The 20,717-nt window shown below is 45.5% G+C and overlaps 1 protein-coding gene across 2 annotated transcripts; it reads left to right on the top strand.

Moving 5' to 3' along the window:
- The first annotated feature begins 1,716 nt into the window (after positions 1-1,716).
- WHAMM (WASP homolog associated with actin, golgi membranes and microtubules) lies at positions 1,717-15,918 on the top strand. Of its 2 annotated transcripts, none has more exons than XM_041468758.1 (10): positions 1,717-2,148; positions 5,431-5,604; positions 6,885-7,035; positions 7,521-7,690; positions 8,352-8,517; positions 9,478-9,665; positions 11,087-11,173; positions 11,258-11,353; positions 11,745-12,276; positions 14,618-15,918. In XM_041468758.1, exons 1-10 carry the CDS (start codon positions 1,732-1,734, stop codon positions 14,902-14,904), a joined length of 2,268 nt encoding a protein of 755 aa, XP_041324692.1. In that variant the 5' UTR covers positions 1,717-1,731; the 3' UTR covers positions 14,905-15,918. The 2 variants fall into 2 exon arrangements, with proteins under 2 accessions (XP_041324692.1, XP_041324691.1); XM_041468757.1 differs by having other exon boundaries at positions 2,075-2,659.
- Positions 15,919-20,717: the final 4,799 nt, after the last annotated feature.

The following is a 20,717-nucleotide window of genomic DNA, read 5'->3' as shown; positions in this document are numbered from 1 at the left end:
CTGAGAACGGGCTCTGAAGTACTTTGAACAGTTACAGAGAGCCCTCAAAAGCCAGAGTACGCTCTCACTTTTGGAGGTGGTATTAATAAATGCTGCAGAGCGCATTCATTGCCTCTGGGTGTGATTTCCAAGGCTGGGGTGTTAGGCAGAGTGTCCTGTGTGGGAGACACAAAACGTGCAAACAACTCACATGGCTGGACATGTGTTTACAAAGTTGCACAACTTAATGGAAGTACCTGTTCTGTTCTTTGCAAACACTTACTGGTAAAGTCCTCTCAAATTAGCAAGAGCTTTTCTATGGGGCTGAGATGGAATCATGATCACACATTAGAAAAAAAAAGAAAATTTAGATTTTAGAAAAAAGAAATGATACCTTGCATGTGCTTATTATACATATCCATACATCCTCAACCCGTGTTTGTATGCCAGACCTCAGGAAAGCTAATTATGGTGAAGAAAGTAGACAACGACCCCGCTAGGGAGGTTTTCACAGGAACATATCTCTGCAGTCTGTGCTCAGTAGGGGTCTACCTGATAAAAAACAGGCTGTGTATTACCACTGATTATTGTGACTGCCGTAGCACTTGAGCTTTGTGAATCTGCTCAAACCCACAGCTGCCCAGCACACTCAGGCTGCTGCTTGTGAACTACCGAGCCAGCCCTGCTGGCCGTAGATTTTTAAGCACGTTTGAGAATGTTGAATTATATATGGCTTGAGCTCAGGGGATGCCACAAGGGACAATGTCTATTAGATCTTGACACAGCTCTGCTTTTTCCTCCTTTTCCAATTATCTTGGTGTCATTTCCTCACTTTTCTAGCAGTGCAGTTGTTTGCTGTTTGGTGAGGAATCACAAGTTAATTGCCCATGTAGGCACGATCTCATTACTGCTAACAGTGCTTCTATCATCTGTGAGATTAGAGCAGAAGTGTTTTCACATAAGTGATGCAGTCCTTGCTGAAATGTTAACATTCATGCTGTCTGACAGATTTGATTAATTTTTCAAACAAGATCTTATTTTTGCTTTGTGTTAAGCTATGCTATCTTACAGGCCTTAATTTCTCAAAAAATTATCAGTGTCAGCTTTGCTGCCAAGGACTGGACTATAACATTTGGTGGACAGTGAATTACATTTTGCCTTGGACACAGGGCCTGAATAAGAGAGCAGTGACACTGCTCTTGTTCCATCACCCCGCTGCCCTTTGCTCCCCTCGCTGCCCGTGAGGCAGCGTTTGGGTGGCATTTATACAAAGCATGGTGACCTCGGGCTGAGCTGGGTGCAGGACAAGCACGCTTGGCTGTTTGTGGGCACAGGGCCCCAGGGCTCAGGTTCTGGCTCAAGGCAGCGTGGGGAAGGAGTGTGGGGAAGGAGTGTGGGGTTTGCCTGGCTTTGGAGAAAGCAACAGCTCGTGAACTTTTGTGAGGACCACAGGAATGATGGCTGGGAGCAAAACTGCCCCTCAGGCAGCGGCTCAAAGTCGGGGCTGTGTGTGCCCTGCTCCCTGCCCGCAGAATAGTGAAGCTTTTTCCTTCCACTACCAAGGAAACAGGGAAGATGGGGCAAGATTATTTGCAAGAGCATGTACTGACAGGACAAGGGGGAATGGGTTCAAATTAAGAGCAGTATTAGATTACATATTGGGAAGAAATTCTTCACCACTGTGAGGGTGGCACTGGTTGCCCAGGGAAGGTGTGGATGCCCCATCCCTGCAGGTGCTCAAGGCCAGGCTGGATGGAGCTCTGTGCAACCCGGCCCGGTGGAAGGAGTCCGTGCCCATGGCAGAGGGGTGGGAACGCGATCTTCGGGGTCACCTCCCAACCCAACCCAACCCCACCCGTGCCGTGCCGTGCCGTGCCGTGCCACAATCCGGTGACAAACGGCCTTTCCCGGGGCCGGCCCTCTCGCTCTTTTACTACGGCACTGTTTATTTTCCACTCCCGCCCTGAGGGCCGCCCTGGCCCCGCCTCTGTCTCGGCTCAGACCCCTCCCCACGGCCCCGCCCCCTGCCTCTCCCGCCAATGGGCGCGGGTGCTGCCGGTAACGCGCACCGGCTCCGCCCCTCCCGGCGCTCGGTTTCTGTTTCGCTCCGGGCCCCGGGGCCGCTGTCGCCGCTGTCGCGATGGAGCCGCAGCCCGACAGCCTGGAGGGGTGGGTGGCCGTGCGCGACACCGCCTTCGCTGAGCCTCAGCCGCCGCCGCGGCTGCGCTTCCTCGTGGGGTGGAACGGCGCGGAGGGCGCGTTCGCGGTGACCTGCCACGGGCGGGCGGAGGCGGCGGAGCAGGCCCCGCAGAGCTGGGCCGGGCTCTTCTCGGCGCCGGCCCTGCGCGGCGTCCACCGGCAGCTGTCGGCCGTGTGCCCGCGCCTGGAGCCCGCCTTCCCCGAGCTGCCGCCCGCGCTGCCCGGCGCGGCCTCCGGCGGGCTCTGGGCCGTGCTGTTCCCCGGCGGCGCCGCGCCGGATGAGGCCGAGCTGCAGGAGCTGTGCCGGGCGCTGGAGCTGTACCTGGGCTGGGCCCTGGAGCTCTGCGGCGGCCGCGTGGTGCTGGACGCGCTCTTCGCCGCCGACCGCTGCTGCGACGACGAGTACTTCGAGAGCCTCCACGAGCTCCGCGGGAAGGCCCTGCGCGGCCACCTGGCCCGGGCCAAGGAGGCCCTGCGGCGGGTACGGGCCCCGGGGCCGGGCGCGGGGCGGACGGGAGCCGGGCGCGGGGCCGGCCCCAGGGGTGCGGGGCCGGGGAAGGGCCCCTCGGTGCGGGACTGTCTTCAGTGTTCGGTGCCGCAGCTCAGCTCATGGGTGCGCCTGTCTGAGTTGGGAGTTGCATGGTAAGCCTGGCAGCCCCTGCTGCTGCGGGACTTCACCCGTCAAGGCAGACTCGCCAGGCTCACGTGAGCGCGGGTGACCAAGTCACTCATACCAGCTTGCTCGCGGTGTTGTCCAGTGTCCAGATTTGTGCTTACACAAACACTTTTTTATTGTCTGGAAGCCACAAAGTCACTTTCCGAAGTACTGTCATCGGTCTTGGAAGTGCGCCTTTATTAAATGGGGAATAAGCCACGTCCACGTGGGCAGTCACTGTAAGACATTGGGGGTCTTACTTAAGCTGCAGGCACTCCTGCAAAAACACATGGCTAAAAACATCCAGCAGTGTTGGGCAATGGGTGGAACAGTAACCGAAGAGGAGAATACAATCATGTGCTAATTTTCTAACCTCCCTGAGAAGGTCTCCGGCTGCATGTTTGCAGTAATGCTTGTAACTGGGGGATTTTCAGTCTTTTCTTAAGACCAAACTTATTCCTGGTCCTATACAAATAAGTGGTTTTGTATTCATAGAAATTGTGTGGGGGTTTTTGTTGTATTTTTAAGTGTCAAATTCTGACCTAATGATTGAAATAATGATGGTAGCACTTTCTTCCTTTGGTGCCTTAGGTTTCTTCTTGCTATAGATGTGTTCCTGGATCTTTTCCCCTTCTTGTAAGCAAGAATTCAAAGGGTGGTGTGTAGTAACAGAGTTGCAGTTAGGACATCGGAATGTTGATGAGTTACAGATACTTCACGCTCACCAATGTGTTGCTGCTGTCTCTTGCAGTACCTGTTTACAGTTTATTTTCTGGCAAAGTAGCCTGAAAGGCATGTTATGAAAGTGATCATGCTTTGGAGGAATGTTATGACAGTTGACTTCAGCCTTCTCTTTCCTATTGCAGTATTTAACAGATGAAAGAACACTACTTTTTCAGAAAGACACTGTTTTTAAAAACACAGCTTTAGTTTACATGAACATGTACCTTGTTGTATACAGAAGTCAGTGTCTGTCACTGACTAACAGTTCACAGCCCAGTTAGAAATACATTCCAGCCAGCACGTTCTTTTGGAAGCAGCACGAGCCTGTTCAGCTCTGGCAGTCTGGGGCTTGGTGGTGAGGTACAGCTTGGCGCCTCTCAGTTACTCTGGGATTTCCAGCTATGTTTTAGACATGGCTAAACATGCTGTAGAGTGGTATTTTACTTACAGGCCTAACAGGGACATAAATTCTTATACTGCAGTCTAGACCAAGTTATGGAAGATTCAAAAAATAGACATTAAACCAGTCTGAAGTACCAGAGCATCCTTTTATCTTTTTTACATTAATGTCCTTCACTAATACTTCCCCTCTGCTCACTCTAAGCATCCTCCAGGAGCAGCATGACCCTCTCTTCTTGCTTTTAGAGTAGCAATCAAAAAGTCAGCTCTCACATTTGTATTTGGCTTGCATAGGGGCAAAAGCAGACTGAAATGGCTCAGGTGGGCCCTGGGACTGTGTCTGAGCTGCCACAGGCTCCTGGGAGGCCCAAGAGGCTGTCACACTTAAGGGATTATCAGAAATATTGCAGTTCAGATTCTCTTGTTCCCCTGTCTTGCCTGCAGACAGGGTGGGTGGGAAATGCCCTTGAGCTGACTTCCATAGATTTTTCCCTGGGGAAGTTCCTCCATACATGGGAACTCTGCTGTCTTACCCAGACACAGCTGGCAAGAACAAAGGTGATGGTTTAATTTCAGTGCTTTTCAGTTGCAACACAACCCAAGCTTATTTTTTTAATGCTTTTTCTCACTGCTGGTAGCAGACACCCCCCTCCCATCCCCTTCCCTCTTTATGGAGCTGCAGAGCACACACTGTCCTTCCAGGAAGGTCTGTTTCTCAGTGGAACTTAGCTGTGTTCTCTCAGCCAGCTCACTATCCTGGCACGTAGAGCATGCCATGGTCTCTGCCAGCTGGTGTCAAAGAAAAAAAGTGAAGCTTTGAGTGGTACCAGTAAACACATGCAATTAATGGGAAATCCCCAACTTTTTATTTTGTCACAGAAGGAAATAAATAGGGCCTACTGTATTGAAAGGCAGTAACTCCATGGAATAATTATGACTTACAAAGTGTAATACCACTAGAACTGAGGTTAGAATAAGCTATTATAAATTATACAAATGTTAAAGGAATTTAACTGCAGGGTGTATCAGAAATAAATGCCAATCTATTTTTTTTTCTGTGCCTGAAGTCAGAAATTCTGGATCCAAAAACTCATTAGCAGGCATTTAGTAATTGTGGAAGCAATGCAACAGCCAGTTTAAGAATACTTTGCTTGTCCTTCCAGTACAGACTTCCCAAGATTCCCATTTATGTTTATAAAATTCATCTGCTCACAGTTATTAGAATGTTTCTGGTAGATGCCCTAGGCAGGATGCTCTTTGCAGACTCCTGATGGAATGTGCAGCAATTAGTGCCTCTAACAGTGTGGAGTTGGAGGTATTTTAGTCTGGTGTGGCTGCAGAATGCCTGGCACAGGCCTCCTGTGCAGTGGGAAGTGTTGGCTGTGGAAGGACAGGTCCTTCCCACCGGAGCCTGGCAGCATCCAGCACACACCAATGCAAGGCAGCCGTGCCTGATTCACCTTTTATCCCACTAGGTTCTGCAGCAGCATAAAAGTGCTGACACAATGGTGACTTTGATGAAGGTTTATGAAGAAGAAGATGAAGCTTATCAGGATTTGGTCACCATGGCAACACAATTCTACCAGTATTTGCTGCAGCCCTTCAGAGATATGCGAGAGCTGGCGACACTGTACAAACTGGAAATCCTGGTAAGTCTGCCTTTACAAAGTGAAAGGCCGAGCTACACAGTGGGGCATCAGCTGCTCTTGGAGCAGTTCAGGCTCAGATCGTGTAACTCGCTCCTTCTGGCTGTACCTGCTTTTTTTCCCTCTGCCAAACCACCAAACAAATTCAGAGTTAGGGCAGAGCCACTCTCAGAGGATCTCAGAGTCCATGGTGATGGCTTGACTAGAATTGCAGTTGATTTCCCACCAGTGTCCCACTTAAAAGGAGAATATCCCCAGGCTCCACCTCCCTGGGGTTTGCTCTCTGTGAGGCTGAATTTACTGTGATGTAAGTAACCTTTGTTGTGCCACCTTCCCATGGGATTAGTTTTTTACATTCACAGTGTCATCCCCAGGAATGCTGATGCACCAGATTAACTCGGTTGTGGAGGAGACCTTCCCACTCAAAGGAGTTTTCTATTACTGCTACAACCTGCTAGAACTGCAGATGAAAACATATCAGTTGTCACTGTATTCACTTTGTTTTATGTGCATCTTAAACTGGAAGCACATTCTGAAAGTTATGATGCCCCTGGAAACAACAGCCATTTACTATGTTGATTTTCCCTAAACAGTGTTTTAAAATGAAAGTGAGCTGTTTACTTTCTCAAACAGAGCAGAACAGTTTTAAGTTTAGATTAAGGTGCTTGGATGCTGAAGGTCTAAACCTGTGACAATAAAATGTTCAATATACTGTTCTGAAAATTAAAGTGGCAATTGGAAAGAATTAAACAAAAATGGTATTTAAAAAAACCTCTAAGGGATATTTAGGCTCATTTGAAATATAATTCTTTTAAAAATATATTTGAATACTAGGCTTGTACCCATGTCTCCTTTGTGGACTGGAAAACATTCTCTTATGTTTCTTTTCTGTATCCCTGTTCTGTGTGAAAGAGCTGCCAAACTGGAGAACCTGCTGGTGCAATGTGCTGTCAACACGTGGGGAAAAATAGACGGGAACATTGCACATAGAAGAGTTACTTTTAGTAACAATAAAAAACACTTGTGTTGGATGTAATTTTAAAGGTGATTGTTTAAAAAATATTTTAAGAAGTAAATTAATCCAAATGTGAGGTCAGGATTGGGGAACAAAGGTTCTGAATTAGCCTGGAGAATGAGAAATAGGAATGAGCAGTGATTCACTTTGTGACAGGTGAGGGGAAGGTCATGTTTGCCACTGTTCTTGAAATGTCTCCAAGTGTAGCATAGTGTGGCTGCACCTCTGTGGAAACCAGGTGGTAACAGAGAATTTTGTGTCCTTGTAGAAGTCTTTGCAGTATGATAATTTGGGGCCTAGAAGAGTAGCAGCTTTGCAGAAGGGTGCTGATGAATGGACTAAGCGAGCTGAGAGTGCTGTGTGCTCCATTCAGGATATCACAGTGAACTACTTCAAGGAAACTGTAAAGGCTCTGGCAGGTAATCAGAATGACTTACACAAAAGGCTGTGTAAATACCTAACTTCAGTGACTGAGCTCTTCTTATCTCTGTGCAGAACCTGAGGCTCGGGTGAGTGTCCAGCTTAAGAAATAAATACTTTATTCACTTAAGATTTATATCTTCTAAACAGTTTGGTTTACAACTTGGCTTTGACTTGCCTGAGACTTAGAGTTGCAAACCTCTGCACAAAAACCATGGATGCTTTTAATGCTTGATGTGCAAGCCTCAAGGATTTCAGCATGTGAACAGAATATGTTGCTGTGTAACTGTTAGGGTGTAATTCCGTGGTGCAATGAAGTATTTTACTTACATGTAGAAGGTCACAAATTCAACCTTGTAATCATGTAATTTCTAAAGCTTCAGAAATAGTTTAATAAGATTAGCATTTTTAATACTTCAGACACACACAAGGGCTATTAGTACACTGCATTTCTCATGCTTTACTGCCGTGTTTTCATTTACAGCAATGCACAAACAGATGGAGCAAGATGAGGAGAGATTTGGTAAAACCACCTGGGCATCAGCTTTGCCACGACTAGAAAACCTGAAATATATGTTAGCAAAAGAAACCCTTCAGCATCTGAGGGCAAGAGAGTTGTGCCTGAAACAGAAGAGAACTGGCATTCAGAAACTTGTAAGACCTTACAAAGCCTCCTTTTCTGTCGCTGTTCTTTGAAGGGCTGATCAAAACCTACCAAAATGGTCATGAGAGTAGGCTTTTCAAGTCTTTGTCTGTGAAACAATTTAGGTTTTCAGCATGGTTTTACATTGTGGAAAATGCATGTCTGCAGTTTTTTAATTGCTCCTGCATGTTTGAGGGCACTCAGCGCAGCTTAGCATACATGCTTTTACAGTTCAAGTATCATCTGATCATTTGTGATAATAATTTTGAAATTGTTTCCTTTTAGGGAGATAAAGACCAGATATTATTTTCAGAGGACACTGAAAAATTAAGATACTTATTTAATACTAATCTTTGATGCCATCTAACTACTGCTAGTAGTACCTAATACTTATTTTCCAAGAGTAGTGTACTGTACCATGCGTAATTGTTTTCAAGAGCAGTATCATTTGTACAGATTATAATGAAGTCGTTCCTGGTAAACTTAAGGTAAATTTATACTTTAGGTTAATAAGGTTCTCTGAGTTTCTGCTCGAAGCCATTTCCAATGCTCTGTTGTTTTCCATACCAAAGCAGCTGCCAGTTAGACCAGGCTCCTTACAGGCATTTGTGCATCCAGACATATTTCATGCGTGCATATTTTGTTACTAATGCTTTTTATTTTCTGTTACAGATGGAGAATCTTGGTGAACAAGAAGAGAATTTAAGTATAGTGGAGGAGCTGGAAATACAGTATTATGAAACACAGCTGGAATTATATAATGTACAACTTGAAGTATTGAAACATGAAGAGATGCTGCTTATTGTACAGCTGGACACTATAAAGAGACAGATTAAAGGTGAGAATAAAATATTATTTAAGCACATATTCAGAACACAGAAGTGACATAGCCTGCTCTGTTTTCCATTTAAAAAAAAGGATATCATTGCTCAGGTCTTGCTAGTAGAAAGCATTGCTGGAAAACGTTAATGCTGTGGTACCATCTGATACTTTGTCTTTAATTAGACACTTTAATTAATTAGACACTAATTTGATAACACAAGTTAAAAAAAAAAAAAGTCACACGGGTTGCTCATCTTGCTAGCAGCTGTGATATGTGCATGCCCTGGTTTAGCATGGAGTAATTTATATTGACAGTGCTTAACTGCTCTAATAGCTGCGAGATCTACACACAGAAACTGGGTAATGTGAACCTGCTGAAGTAGGTCCTGTAACTCATCATCATCTATTCTAATGTAACATGTGCAAATTACAAAATGCATCCTGTAGTGACAAAAAGAGGTGGTTATAGCTAGAATGGTACCTGAATATTACTGTCTTCCAGTTTAAGTGTCTCTTTGTGACATAGCTACCCAGGTTAGGCACCGGTTGTGTTCTTATTTGTGCTTATGAATTCTCCATTACCACGTACACTGTGAGGTAAACATTGCTGCCACTTGTTACATAAATGAAGTGTGGTAAATACTAAAATAAGACACCCAGTGTTGGTCAGAAGAGTCTTCCATTTTCCAGGAAAACTCCAGTTGGTGAAGGTAGGAGTTAAAATACAGGGAGACATTTGAAAGAGGAAGCTAAATAACAAATGCTAACAGCATAAATTTGATCCTGCAAAGCACCCTGTGAGTAACGTGACATGTTCACATATGACTGTGAAGGACCCAGCTCGGCTCTGGAGATTTACACTTACTCATAACTAACTCACTGCCTTCAATGGCTTTTAAAATGTCATTAGCTCTTTGAATGTTTAAATAACTGTGGCAATTTTTGGTTTCCTAAAAAATGCCAAATGCCTTTTTAGAGAAACAGGATGAAGTTGTTTACTATGATACATGTGAAAATCCTGAGGAGCTCAAGGTCATTGAACAGACCATGGGACAACATTACGCTAACTTGTCAGCAATGACGATGCTGAGGCAGAAGACTAAGCAGTTGGAGACAAAGCGTGGGACTGTCTGTGCGAGGAGAGCCTACCTCAGGAACAAAAAAGTAAATGCAGTCCTGGAGATGTGCATTTTCTTCAGCTGATGTCTTGACTCACGAGGGATGGACAGGAAACAATTAGGGAAGTTTGGGTGGAGCATCCGAGATGATTCATGACTCAGTGCCAAGGCCTGCAAGCAGAAAGAGGGGCAATGTGATTTAACAGCTTCACACTCTGTGGTGTGGTACAAGCGTGTCTGGCTTGGAAAGAGAGCACAAACTTACCTGGGTGACCCAGGTGTTCTCCCATCAGCTAGACCTTACCAGAGCCCTGTGGGGCCAGCTGGAGCTTTGCCCTAGCAGCCTTTTCCAAAGCAGCTGCAGTACAGGAGGAAAGTGATCTTCTGTGGAGGAAGCTGCAGTGATAGGACAACCTGCACACTGATACTTTACCTCTGAACAGGAGGAAGGGGAAACTTTAACAGCTGCAGTTCTCTCTCCAGCCTCTCAGTTCTGTGCAAAGGGCAGTTTTTCCTTTTTTTCCCATTCAGAGTAGAACACTAGGAAGACAAAAGTTGACTCTCATGAACCTTCTCAGTAAGAGGAGTTTACCTTACACCTGCAGTTCTGCTGGGGCAGAGATCAGAGTTTAGGTTTAAGTCTGTCTGACCTTTTATCACTCAGTTGCCTGGACAAACTGGGAATTACATTGGAAATGTTTTGTGAGCCATCGTTGTCTCTTGCTTGAAACTGCTTCCTTGGCAGACACTTCTTTTGCCTCTGTTTTCATTTACTTAATTGCTGTCTATTGGTTGTATAACACTGAAGCCAAATGCCACATGATTTGCAAATGCTTGTCCAGCCATGTGGATGATCCCTCTCTGTACAGAGACAAAAAGCAACTTCCAGAGAAAATACTGAAACATGTGGTGTCTCTGTGGCACTTGTTACTAACAGAGAGTACCCTAGCTAGGCAGTCATTGTGCTTCCCATACCTTTGCTTCCCTGTCTTTTGTACTTGGGAGCTATGGCAAATGAGGGAGAGGGGGAAAAGTAGCTTTGTATTTTTGTAGTGCTTTTCTAGCTTCCTTCTTGCCTTCTTCCTCATGTCTTTGCATGAGCTTATTTCTTCTTTTATTTTGTCTCCCTTCTCTTTTTTTTTTTTTTTTTTTTTTTTCTTTCTTTCTTCTAACTAAATTGTAAGACAGAGGGGTTGGGTCACATCTGGATACATTTATGCTGCAGCATGAATAAAAATATGGCTGATTAGGAGAACATTGGCTTTAGCCATAAAGGAGTCCCACAGACTTCACCATCAGGGTCTCACATCTGACACTAGTTGAGCTTAGCCATCTTTCTTGGCACTGCCAAGCACCCAACTGTGGTTGCTGTTTAGTGGCTGGTGCCCAGGAGTTAATGGCAGAGCTGGTGCAGAGGAAGTGTGAACTGACTGACTGAGGGTTGCATGAATTCTGCTCTTCTCCCAGGATCAGTGTGAAGCGAGCCACCGGCAGAGACTGCAACAGGCAGAAGAGAGCAGAAAGCGCTTCCAGCAGCATCACAGCATTCAGATAGTGAGTACCCAACAGCTGCCATGGGGAGTCTGGCAGCTGCTGGTTTTCACACACTGAGGCTCACTTACTTGTGTTTTAATGCAGAAGAGAGACAAACAAAAAGAGGAGGAGAAAAAGAAGAAAGCTTGGATAAGCCAGGAACGTCAGAAAACGCTGGAGAGGCTGAAAGTATTCAGGGAGGCAAGTACTGTGTATGCAGTAGTCCTAAGTGAACATGTCAGAAGGTAGCTATGGCTTACATGTGAGCGTGGTCCCAATCAGAAACAACCATTGGGATATCCTACACATGCATTGGGATAGCATTACACATTATGTGTAATTAGTAAGGGGATTAAATCTCCTAAAAGAGACAGTTTCCAGGTGTTGACTCTGTTGCAAAGAATACAGGTGAAGAGAAGATGGCTTTGAAATAAATGCTTTATTATTAATTTAAATTTATTCAGGGTTGAATTTTATGCTTGAATGGGTGAGTGGGACAGTTCTGTGCTCTGTGGCTTTTTATCTCATTGGGGTTGATGTTTTGACCAGTCCAGTGGAGATGTGACCTCCTGCCTTGTGATTCCTTTTCCAGAAGTGTCCAGCTCATGTTGTTCTGAAAACATCTCGTCCCCAACCTCGCAGTCCCAAGTTGCCACGAGGCATCCCTCAGCAGGCTGTGGTGCTGTCCCCTCCACCTGCATCGAGCACAGGGGCAGCCCCAGCAGTTGTGTCCCCTGCACCCTCATCGACAGTGAGGGCAGCTCTGGAGCAGCCACAGAGCATTCTGCTTGTAGAAGACAAGGAACCAAAAGCTTCATGTCAGAATACCCCAGCAGACATCCCTGTCCAGATTTTTGTTACTGATGGTGACACAGAGGAACAAAAGCACAGCGAAGAAGTGATGGTCTCTCCATGCTCACCACCCCCTCCTCCATCTCCACCCCCTCCTCCACCACCTCCTCCCTTGCCCCCTCCACCCCCACCTCCCCCGCTACCTCTCCAGTTAAAAACACCATCAGCCACAGAGGATAAACCACTTCCCCTCATCTCTGATAGCCCCTCAGAAAGCCCTGCACTGCACAATCAGGATGACTCATCCAGGAGGTGTATAAATAATTGCATAGGTAAGTAAGCTCACATCAACCAGTGCTTTTTAATGCATTTCCTTTATTCTTGTGGTCTCCCTCCCTCCTCTGCTTCTGGACAGAAATAATGTGTAGTTTTGATCAGGATAATGAGGCTCCTGGAAAGCTTAGTCTAAGAAACTACATACAGTAACACTGACCATAGCTCAGGATGTTAAATGAGTGACAATGATCTGTGTTTCCTGTTTGAGATACTTCACAGGGTCCTGATGCTCCAATCAGGAGACTAATGTGGGTAAATTTGTAGCTGTACTAAGACTCCATTTTAGTGTTTATGATGTATGTACTACAGAGCTGGTAATTGGGCTGCTTGTGTTTCTAAGGTGTGCACAGCTTTTGTCCACTTAAAATTTGCTTGGTTTCTAAATAAAGGTTTCCTAAGGAAGGGAATTCATGCAGAATTCAACCAGGATTTGAAAGGCAGGTGAATAGCTTTGGCATACATTCCTACGGAAGAAATTCTACTCTGTTACACCTTTGCTTTGTTAGCAAGATCATACAGGTGTAATTGAAGGCTGAACTTGGGAATTGCAGGAGTAGTTTGAATGAGAATGGAGCTCAGCAGCCTCCCAGGGCTGCACTGGTTGCATCCTGCTAACAGGTTTATTTTTGTCTCTGAGGCGAGCGGATATTTTGACTATGTCAGAGAGATTGATCTAAGCTGGAAGGCAGCAATTTTTTTGTTGTTTTTCACAGTGGAGCTTATGCTAGAATGAAGAATGTCTTTAAATGTGGTACATTCCTTTTCCTTTTCAACTCTTCACAATACATCCAAGCAGCCTTTGTATCCTATCAGTTCAGAGGCAAACCACAGGCAGAAATACCAGGGGAAGTTCAGCGTTTTCAGTTCTTCCAAGCTGTGGGGAACTACAAGCAGCTGAAGGGCTGAGACGCAGTTTAGTTACCATGGCAAACTACTGTGCATCCAGTCCAGACTTCAGTGTGGGATATCCATGGAATAACTCTACCACAGATACTCTTTAAGAAGCCTTGATTAGCAACTGGAGTTGTACACCAGAATAGTCTGATTACTATTGGAACAGACTTTCTGGTAGCTAATATTTACTGCCATTCACAGCCTAACATTGATGTATTTTTATTATTTTTGGATAAGAAAAGGTATTTTTTGTTTATTGGAGAGATCTAATTAGTTGTTTACCCCTATTTCCTGAAGAAAGCCATCATGTCAGTAGCTGTAATAGTAATTGCTAAATTACCACAGGAACTTACTGAAACAGCTTCTTAAACATGTTGGTTTTAGTTATGGGCTACTCATGTCTTTGTATGTGAAAAGCCAGGAGTGGCTTCTTTTATAATTTGTTCATCTGACTAATCTTTTACCAGGCAGCCCATTTAGGTAGTAGACTTAAGACTCTCCTACTTGTAGGCTTCGTAAGGCAATCTGGTGGATCTTTGCTTGATCCTTTTTAGTCTCTGAAGGTAGCACAGGATTTAGCAGACTGTTACATTTCAAGTGGTTGATGTTAATCACATAACCTTGTGTGCACTGCGCATGGCAAAAGTATTTCTAGCTGCGAGGCACAGATGGTCTGGACCTATTGCTGTCCAGGGAAACAGCCTCCCTGTCTGACAGTCTGGAGCAAGCAGCAAAGAGTCCAGCAGGAGTAAAACACAAATTAGTGTGTATCAGGAGGTCTAGTGGAAACTCTCAGTATGGTCTCTTCATGGTCTGAAGTTCAGAAACATACACCTGAGATCTAAATCATGGTGTAAAACAGGAATTGTTTTCTAAGCCCATGCAGAAAAGAGCTGCCTGCATAGGGCCTGATCCGGCTCCCAGTGACTTCAGTGGTGCACTTTAAAGCCTTCTACTCAAATCCTTCCATTTTTCTCTTGGCTGAGCAAAAATGCAATTGACGGTCTCAGCAGGCTTCTGGGCAAGCTAGGAGGGATGGTGGATTGTTTATAACACAGAATGCAAGAGATTTTTTTGGTTCAGTGAAATTTTTTTGAAAGCCCATAAAGTTGTAATGAAAAAGATCGTTGTCCTTTGTGTGTAGTTTCTTCCTTAGAGCACAGCCTTATATAGTGATGAAGAGGCATTGGATTCTCAATTCAAGATATAAAAGCTGTAACTGCTTTTTAAAAGCAATTCCAGAGCTTGTTGTTGCAGAGCTTGAAAGAGTCTGTGCCAGAACCGGCCATTCTTGTGCCAGAACAACCATTCTTGTGCCAGAACAGACCATCCTGTCGCTAGCACAGATTAAGGAAGAGCCTTGAACACTTGGGTAGGGTTTCATACCTCTTAAGTGTGGTTGTCTCATTCTTTCTCTGGTAACAGTAGGTTGTTGTGTTGCAGGTTCCATGGATGAAGTTTTGGCTTCTCTGAAGCGCAGTGAAGTTCACCTTCGCAAAGTGGAGCAGCCAGATCCGTACGCCTCTGTGAAGGACAACATCCTCTCTGCCATAAGGCAAGGGGTTAAACTACGGAAAGTGAATCGAGATACTGAAAGAGATGGCAGTAGAGGATCCCCTAATGAGCTAGAGAGGAGCATTAAGGCAGCCATGCAGAGAATTAAGAAAGTGTCTGCTGATTCTGAAGAAGAGGAGGACAACGATCAGAACAATGGAGAATGGGACAGCTAACCAGTGTAACAGACCTACTGACTGGAACAGAGTGTGTGCCTCATTTTGCACATTGTAGAAGACTGTCCCTGTCAAAATGAAAGAACTGTGTGATTGTGTGTGGTGTTCTCATAGTCCAAAATGTCTTGTAAAGTAAAAGAATCCTGCTGATTTTCTGTAGGAGCTACAGATTCATATTTTTGCATGATAAATCATACTCCAAATTATGCTTGCACTAATAGGTGTTCCTGGCTCAACCATGTAGTGTTTTTACCACATCTGAAGCTAAAATGCTGGATTTAAACATACATAATTTAGATTGTTACTACACAGTAGGTAATGCTATCACAATAAAGTTCAAGGAGTGAAAAAATAACTGAAAATCTCTTTTGTCAGATAAAAGTAGCAGCAAATCTGTGGTGACAGAGGCAGAACAGAAAATTTAGCATAATCTGGAATCTTTCACTCCTACCTCCATTGTCCAGAAAATTCTTAAACATTGTGCTTGTCTAATACACCTCACTCTTAAATAACTGCGTGGGTACTCCATTTATCATCATGTTAGAAAGTGTGCACTTATGGATGGCTTGATTGGGAAAATCAGTTTAAAGTTTGAACTAATTACTGCAGTAATTACTGAAAAGTTTACTTTTTTAGCTAAAAGATTAAGTATAGAGGACTTTCAGATGTTAAATGTTTTTCATACATCTACATTTACAACGATGTGGTGACATGAAGGAAAGAGCCAAAATATTGTATACAGTGTTTTTCAGGAATTAGTCCTGTAATGCAGGGCTGCATTTCTCCACTGAGAACTTCAATACATGTTTATAGCTACTCTCATGAATTTAAATTACCTGATGACCTTACAAATGGCAGGTATTTACATTGTGCCTGGAAGCTGACAATTTCAAAATTCAGCTGCATTCAATTTAGAGACTCTTGCTGTTTTGGGTAGGTAGTGGCACAGATGATTAAAGTTATTTTTTTTGAAGTTTATACTGACCCTTAATAAAAATATATCTTGACAGAAAAGTAGATTCAGTGTGCTGTCATTTTAGGACACTGCTGTGAACTGAGCATATTTATACTATGGATCCCTGGGTTTTGATAGCAAGTGGCAGCCATACAGCAACTGCACTCTCATTATAGTGTATGTAAATGCCCTTATTTTCCCAAATATTTATGAATTGTAATTTGGTAACAAAATTGAAAATACAGTGCTTTAATTCCCTGTTCCACTGTAGAGCAGCAGATCTGTTTAATCAGCACAGTAAATATGTATGCAGCAGTTTTCATGCGAGAAGCAGCAGCAGCAGCTGGGCGTTCATTTTTTACTGTTTAAGCACCTACTGCTGTTTGGATTTGAGAAAAAAACACTGATTTTGGTCCACTGCTATGAAACCAGAGACAAAAGGAACATCAGCACAGGTCAGGTGTTACGCAGCTCTCCCAAGGAGATGCCAAGGAGGGGAGCTGGGCACAATGGCAGTGTGCCCACAGCACCCTGCTGCCCCCCGAGCTGGGCTGGGGGAGCAGGGCAGAATCCACCCCAAGTACTGAGCACTTCCCATGGGCAAAATCATCCTTTGAAAGCAAAGATGTCTTCCCCAAGAATACCCTGGGCAGAAGGAGTGCTCAGCCCATGGGGTGGTCTGGGGCTGAGAGCTCTCCCAGACCATGCCCTTTATGGTGCAGTTATTTAAAGCTGCATGGAGGGTGCAGAGGCTCGGCTGCCTCCCCCTGGCTGGTACCTCCTGCCAAATGGCAGCACAGAGCCCTTTACTGATTTACTGTTGCATTCCTGGGAAGTTGGACACAGCATAAAGAGAATTAAGTGAGTAGCAATTTCTCCAGCAAATCTTAGAGGTTTTGTGTGTTTAACAGCAGCACTCTTACTCAGGAGAGGCCATCTGAGGATCAGCACCACTGGACAGGGATTTCTCCTGCTTAAGTTTCTTTTGTAACCATGTCTGAAGCTCCTCTGGGTCTGATCTCATGTGTTCAACAGAGCTCTACGTCCCAGGCTGAAAAATATCCTTGAAAGTCCACTGAGAAACTGCTGAACCCACATGTTTTCTGAAGCCTGTTTTATTTGCTGGACAGCCAGCAGGTCTGCTCTGTGGAAAATGGGCTGCTGCAATTTTCTGGTTGGTGTAGAAGGTTTCACCTCTATCAAGTAATCCTCACTGCCTGGTTCACTACCAAGATTTAATGGATCCTACTCAGCAGAGTAGCTGCTGCATCACCAACTCTCCTGGATGTCAGAAGCACAGCCACGGTAAACACCAGAAGCACTGGCATTAGCCTGGAGAGAAGAAGGTGTGAGAGCAGTTTTCAAATACATAAGCAGCTGCAAAGAGGAGGGAAGTAATTTGTTCTGCGTGTTCACAGGGAGATAAGGGGCTTAAATTACAGCTGAAATGATTCAGGGTAATGGTAGGAAAACCTTTCTAACAAACAATGAGAGCAGAGAGGTGCAGGGACAGGTTGCCTGGAAAGGTGGTTTCTTGCACTGGGAATCTTTCCAAGCGGGTCAGATGAACACCCCAGGTGCTGCTGGTATTGCTGACTGCTGTGGCAGGGAGAGGATTGCAGCCCATGCCCAGCTGAGCCCAGTGAGCTCCGTGTCCTGCTGCCTTGAGGCTCACTTTGCTCTGCAGGGGAAGCCACAGCCTGTTTTCTGAAAGATGCCCAAATGTAAGAACACTCAAAAAAACCTTTCTAAGCCCTCAGATTTTTCTTCTGTCTGTCTGTGACCATGACCACAGAGGGCTGTGGAGGGGAGGGTGGGTAAGAAATAGCCCCAGTGCCACAGATTGGTGGGGCACTCAAGAAAACCACCTGGAAGTGCCAAAAGGAGAGGCCTTAATCTGGATTTGAACACAGGCTTCAGCAGATGCCTTCTCACCTCTGTGTTTGGTGCAGCTGCTGGTGCCATGCACTGTCAGTAAAGTGCAAGGGCTGATGGACAGAAGAGGAGAAACTGGACTGATGGGTTGGATCTGTGATAACCAAGACCAGTTCAGTATTAACCTGCAAAAATGCTGGGACACTTTTTTAACATTAAATACCTTTCTCAAGCTACCTCACTCTGGGCTAGTAAGTGAATCCCTTGGTGGGAATAGTCTGCCCTAATTGTCCATCTGCAAAAATTGATTTTTTTAAACTGAAAAAATACAGTTGTCTTGCCTTAAAGAATTAATAATGCACAAATCTGCTGGAAATCCTGGTCATGAGGTAAAGAGATCAATTTCTGTAAATCAGTATCACTGTGGCTTGTGATCTAACTATGATGAGGGCAGTCCAGACAGCAGCTGCCAGTATTTTTACAGAGGCTTAAAGCTAATGTATTCAAAAAGCTACTTAGTCTGACTAAAAGAACTTCTCTTTGAAACACCATTGCTTTGATCACAGCAAGAGAAGCGTTGTGGCAGCAGTGCTGGGCACCGTGGCCATAGCAGGTGGTGTCAGTGGAGCCTTGGGTTTGTCACCATTTCTGTCCACATGCTGCTTTTTGGTATTTATAAAGCTTCTCCATAGCAAACCCCCTAGCTCAGTGCACAGGGCTGGCCCATAAGCTGAATACTGCCTTTTTTTTTTCCTGCAAAATGTCACTGAATCAAGCAAATCAAATTTGAGTGTGAACACTTTGAAGTGACCCAGACTTACAGGGGCTTGAGCAAGTGTGTCACATCGTGGACCTGTGGGACTGTGGAGACTACGGAACAGGTCTGAGTAGAAAGGCTTGAAGTGGTGAAGGTTTTCAGGGCAGCACCCATGATCCATCCTTCAATCACTTCCTTCTTTTATCCCTTAAAATAAAAAGATGCACATGTACACCAGGGGAAAGAAGGACAAAGAGGATGAAGACCTTGATTACAACTAACAAAAAGCTGCAAAATGCTTCTCTTTTCAGTCTTCCTCTGCAAAGTGGTTGGAAGATAAGAGTGTGCAGCCTTTGGAGAAAATGGGACTTAGGGCTGTGCCTGCCCTAACTCAAAACGCATGGATTTGATTCCAAAATCTGTATTTGCATCTGAGAGCACATCTGCACACTACACGCAATAATAACGTGATATTGGTAGCAGAGAGGGACACATCGTTTCAACTAAACCCATGGTGGTGATAAAAGGTGAATGGTATTGAAAGCATTTTTTAATAAATGCCACAGCAAACCTTGGCAGCAAAAACTGCTCAGAACAATATGTGAATGTATCCCTGGAGGAAACACTCAAAGCTGCTCCAGAACATGGCTTTTTTTTTTTTTTTTTTTTTTTTTTCTGGCAAAAAGGTATGTGATTTTCATTCTCAGCATGTCACACTAAGCTGAGAGCAAGAAGCAACACAATTAAATCTGCTCAGGTAACAGTGGCATTAACAGCTCAGCTACTTGTGAAAATGCTTTGTAAAACAAGCCATCTTTAGCAAACCTTTGCTCTTGCAGTGAGAGTGAGCCACAAACTGCTTAGAAAACATATTTAGCAAAACTATGTTTGTTCATTTTCCACTAGATCCCCCTCCTGTCCCAAATCCCCATTGAAGTGCCAGGATGGAGGGGACAGCATCGTCCCAGGGCAGCTGCCTGCAGGTGATCACCTGCAGTTCAGTGGCTGTGGCTTGTGGCCAGCCCTGAGCAAGGACAGCCTGGCTGGAAGGGGCCACAAGCAGCCCTGACCCACAGCAGCATCCAGTGCTGCCCTGCCAGCACCCAAAGTGAGCAGTCTGGGGAAAGGCTGGCCAGGCTGCAGCCTGGGAGAGAACCTCCATGTCCTCCTGGAGACTGGGGTTCCTCCCACTTGAGCATCAGTTTATCACTCTCAGTGTCACAAAGAGATTTGCAGCTCCCTTCTATCCCAAGGCAATAGTCTAAACATCATCCTACGGGTGTCCTTGCAGAGCCTTGTAAAGGAGTTTCTCTGAGCCTCTGCTCCACCCCTGGTTCCCATCCTCTTCTCACCCAGAAGGAGTGGAAAGGCTGCCAGCTCCAGCTCCAGCAGTGTGTTATCCGTGTCTGGGCTCCATGGCAGTGGGCACGGCAGACACCGGGGGTGAGGAAATGAGTCTGTCCCGCTCCTGGAGACACGCTAGAATAACTTATTCATCAGCAAGTGAGTCACTGCCCTTCCCACAGGCTCTTCCTGCAAGCAGAGGTGACAGCGAAATAGGATCCAGTGCCTACGCGTCCCGGCCTACGGGGAGAGCTCTGTGCCATCCCTTCCTCCCTGTGCCATCCCCTCCTCCCTGTGCCATACTTTCCTCCCGGTACCATCCCCTCCTCCCGGTGCCATCCCCTCCTCCCGGTGCCATCCTCTCTTCCCGAGCCCGCTCGGCTGGAATAAAAGTCCTGAGAAGCGTGCGGGGGTGTGCGGGGGTGTGTCCGGGTGTGCGGGGGTGCGCAGGCACACGGGGTGAGGAGCCAGCAGTGTCTGCTCTGCCCAAAGGAGCTCTTTGCCTGTGTGCAAGTATCTGCTGCAGAGAAAAGGGCTGCTCTTTCCCTTCTGGTTTTGAAACATCATTCCTCTATCTGCCAGCCCTGTCCTAAAGCCATTCCCCACCCACTGAAATGACTGTGCTAGTGACCGTGGGACCACCACAGCACTAGGGAGTCATTAGTGAATCACTGCAATTTCTCAGGTTTCAGAGCCAGGGATTATCTTTATAAATGCACCCAACAATGCTATAGATGAGCAGGATTGGAAAGGTCTCTGTTCTTCAGGAGCTCCAGCATCCTGTTTTGCAGCATTCATCTTCAGGCTAATGAACAGTACAAACCTGCATCCAGAGATAAATTAAAGCCACCGCTAATAGTAGCAACAAAATAAGTGGCAAAA

The sequence above is a fragment of the Pyrgilauda ruficollis genome, unplaced genomic scaffold (assembly GCF_017590135.1).
Source record: "Pyrgilauda ruficollis isolate IOZ18807 unplaced genomic scaffold, ASM1759013v1 scaffold23, whole genome shotgun sequence".
Classification (NCBI taxonomy): Eukaryota; Metazoa; Chordata; class Aves; order Passeriformes; family Passeridae; genus Pyrgilauda; species Pyrgilauda ruficollis.
Note: the sequence above shows the minus strand (reverse complement) of the source record. Positions and strands in the feature narration are given on the sequence as shown.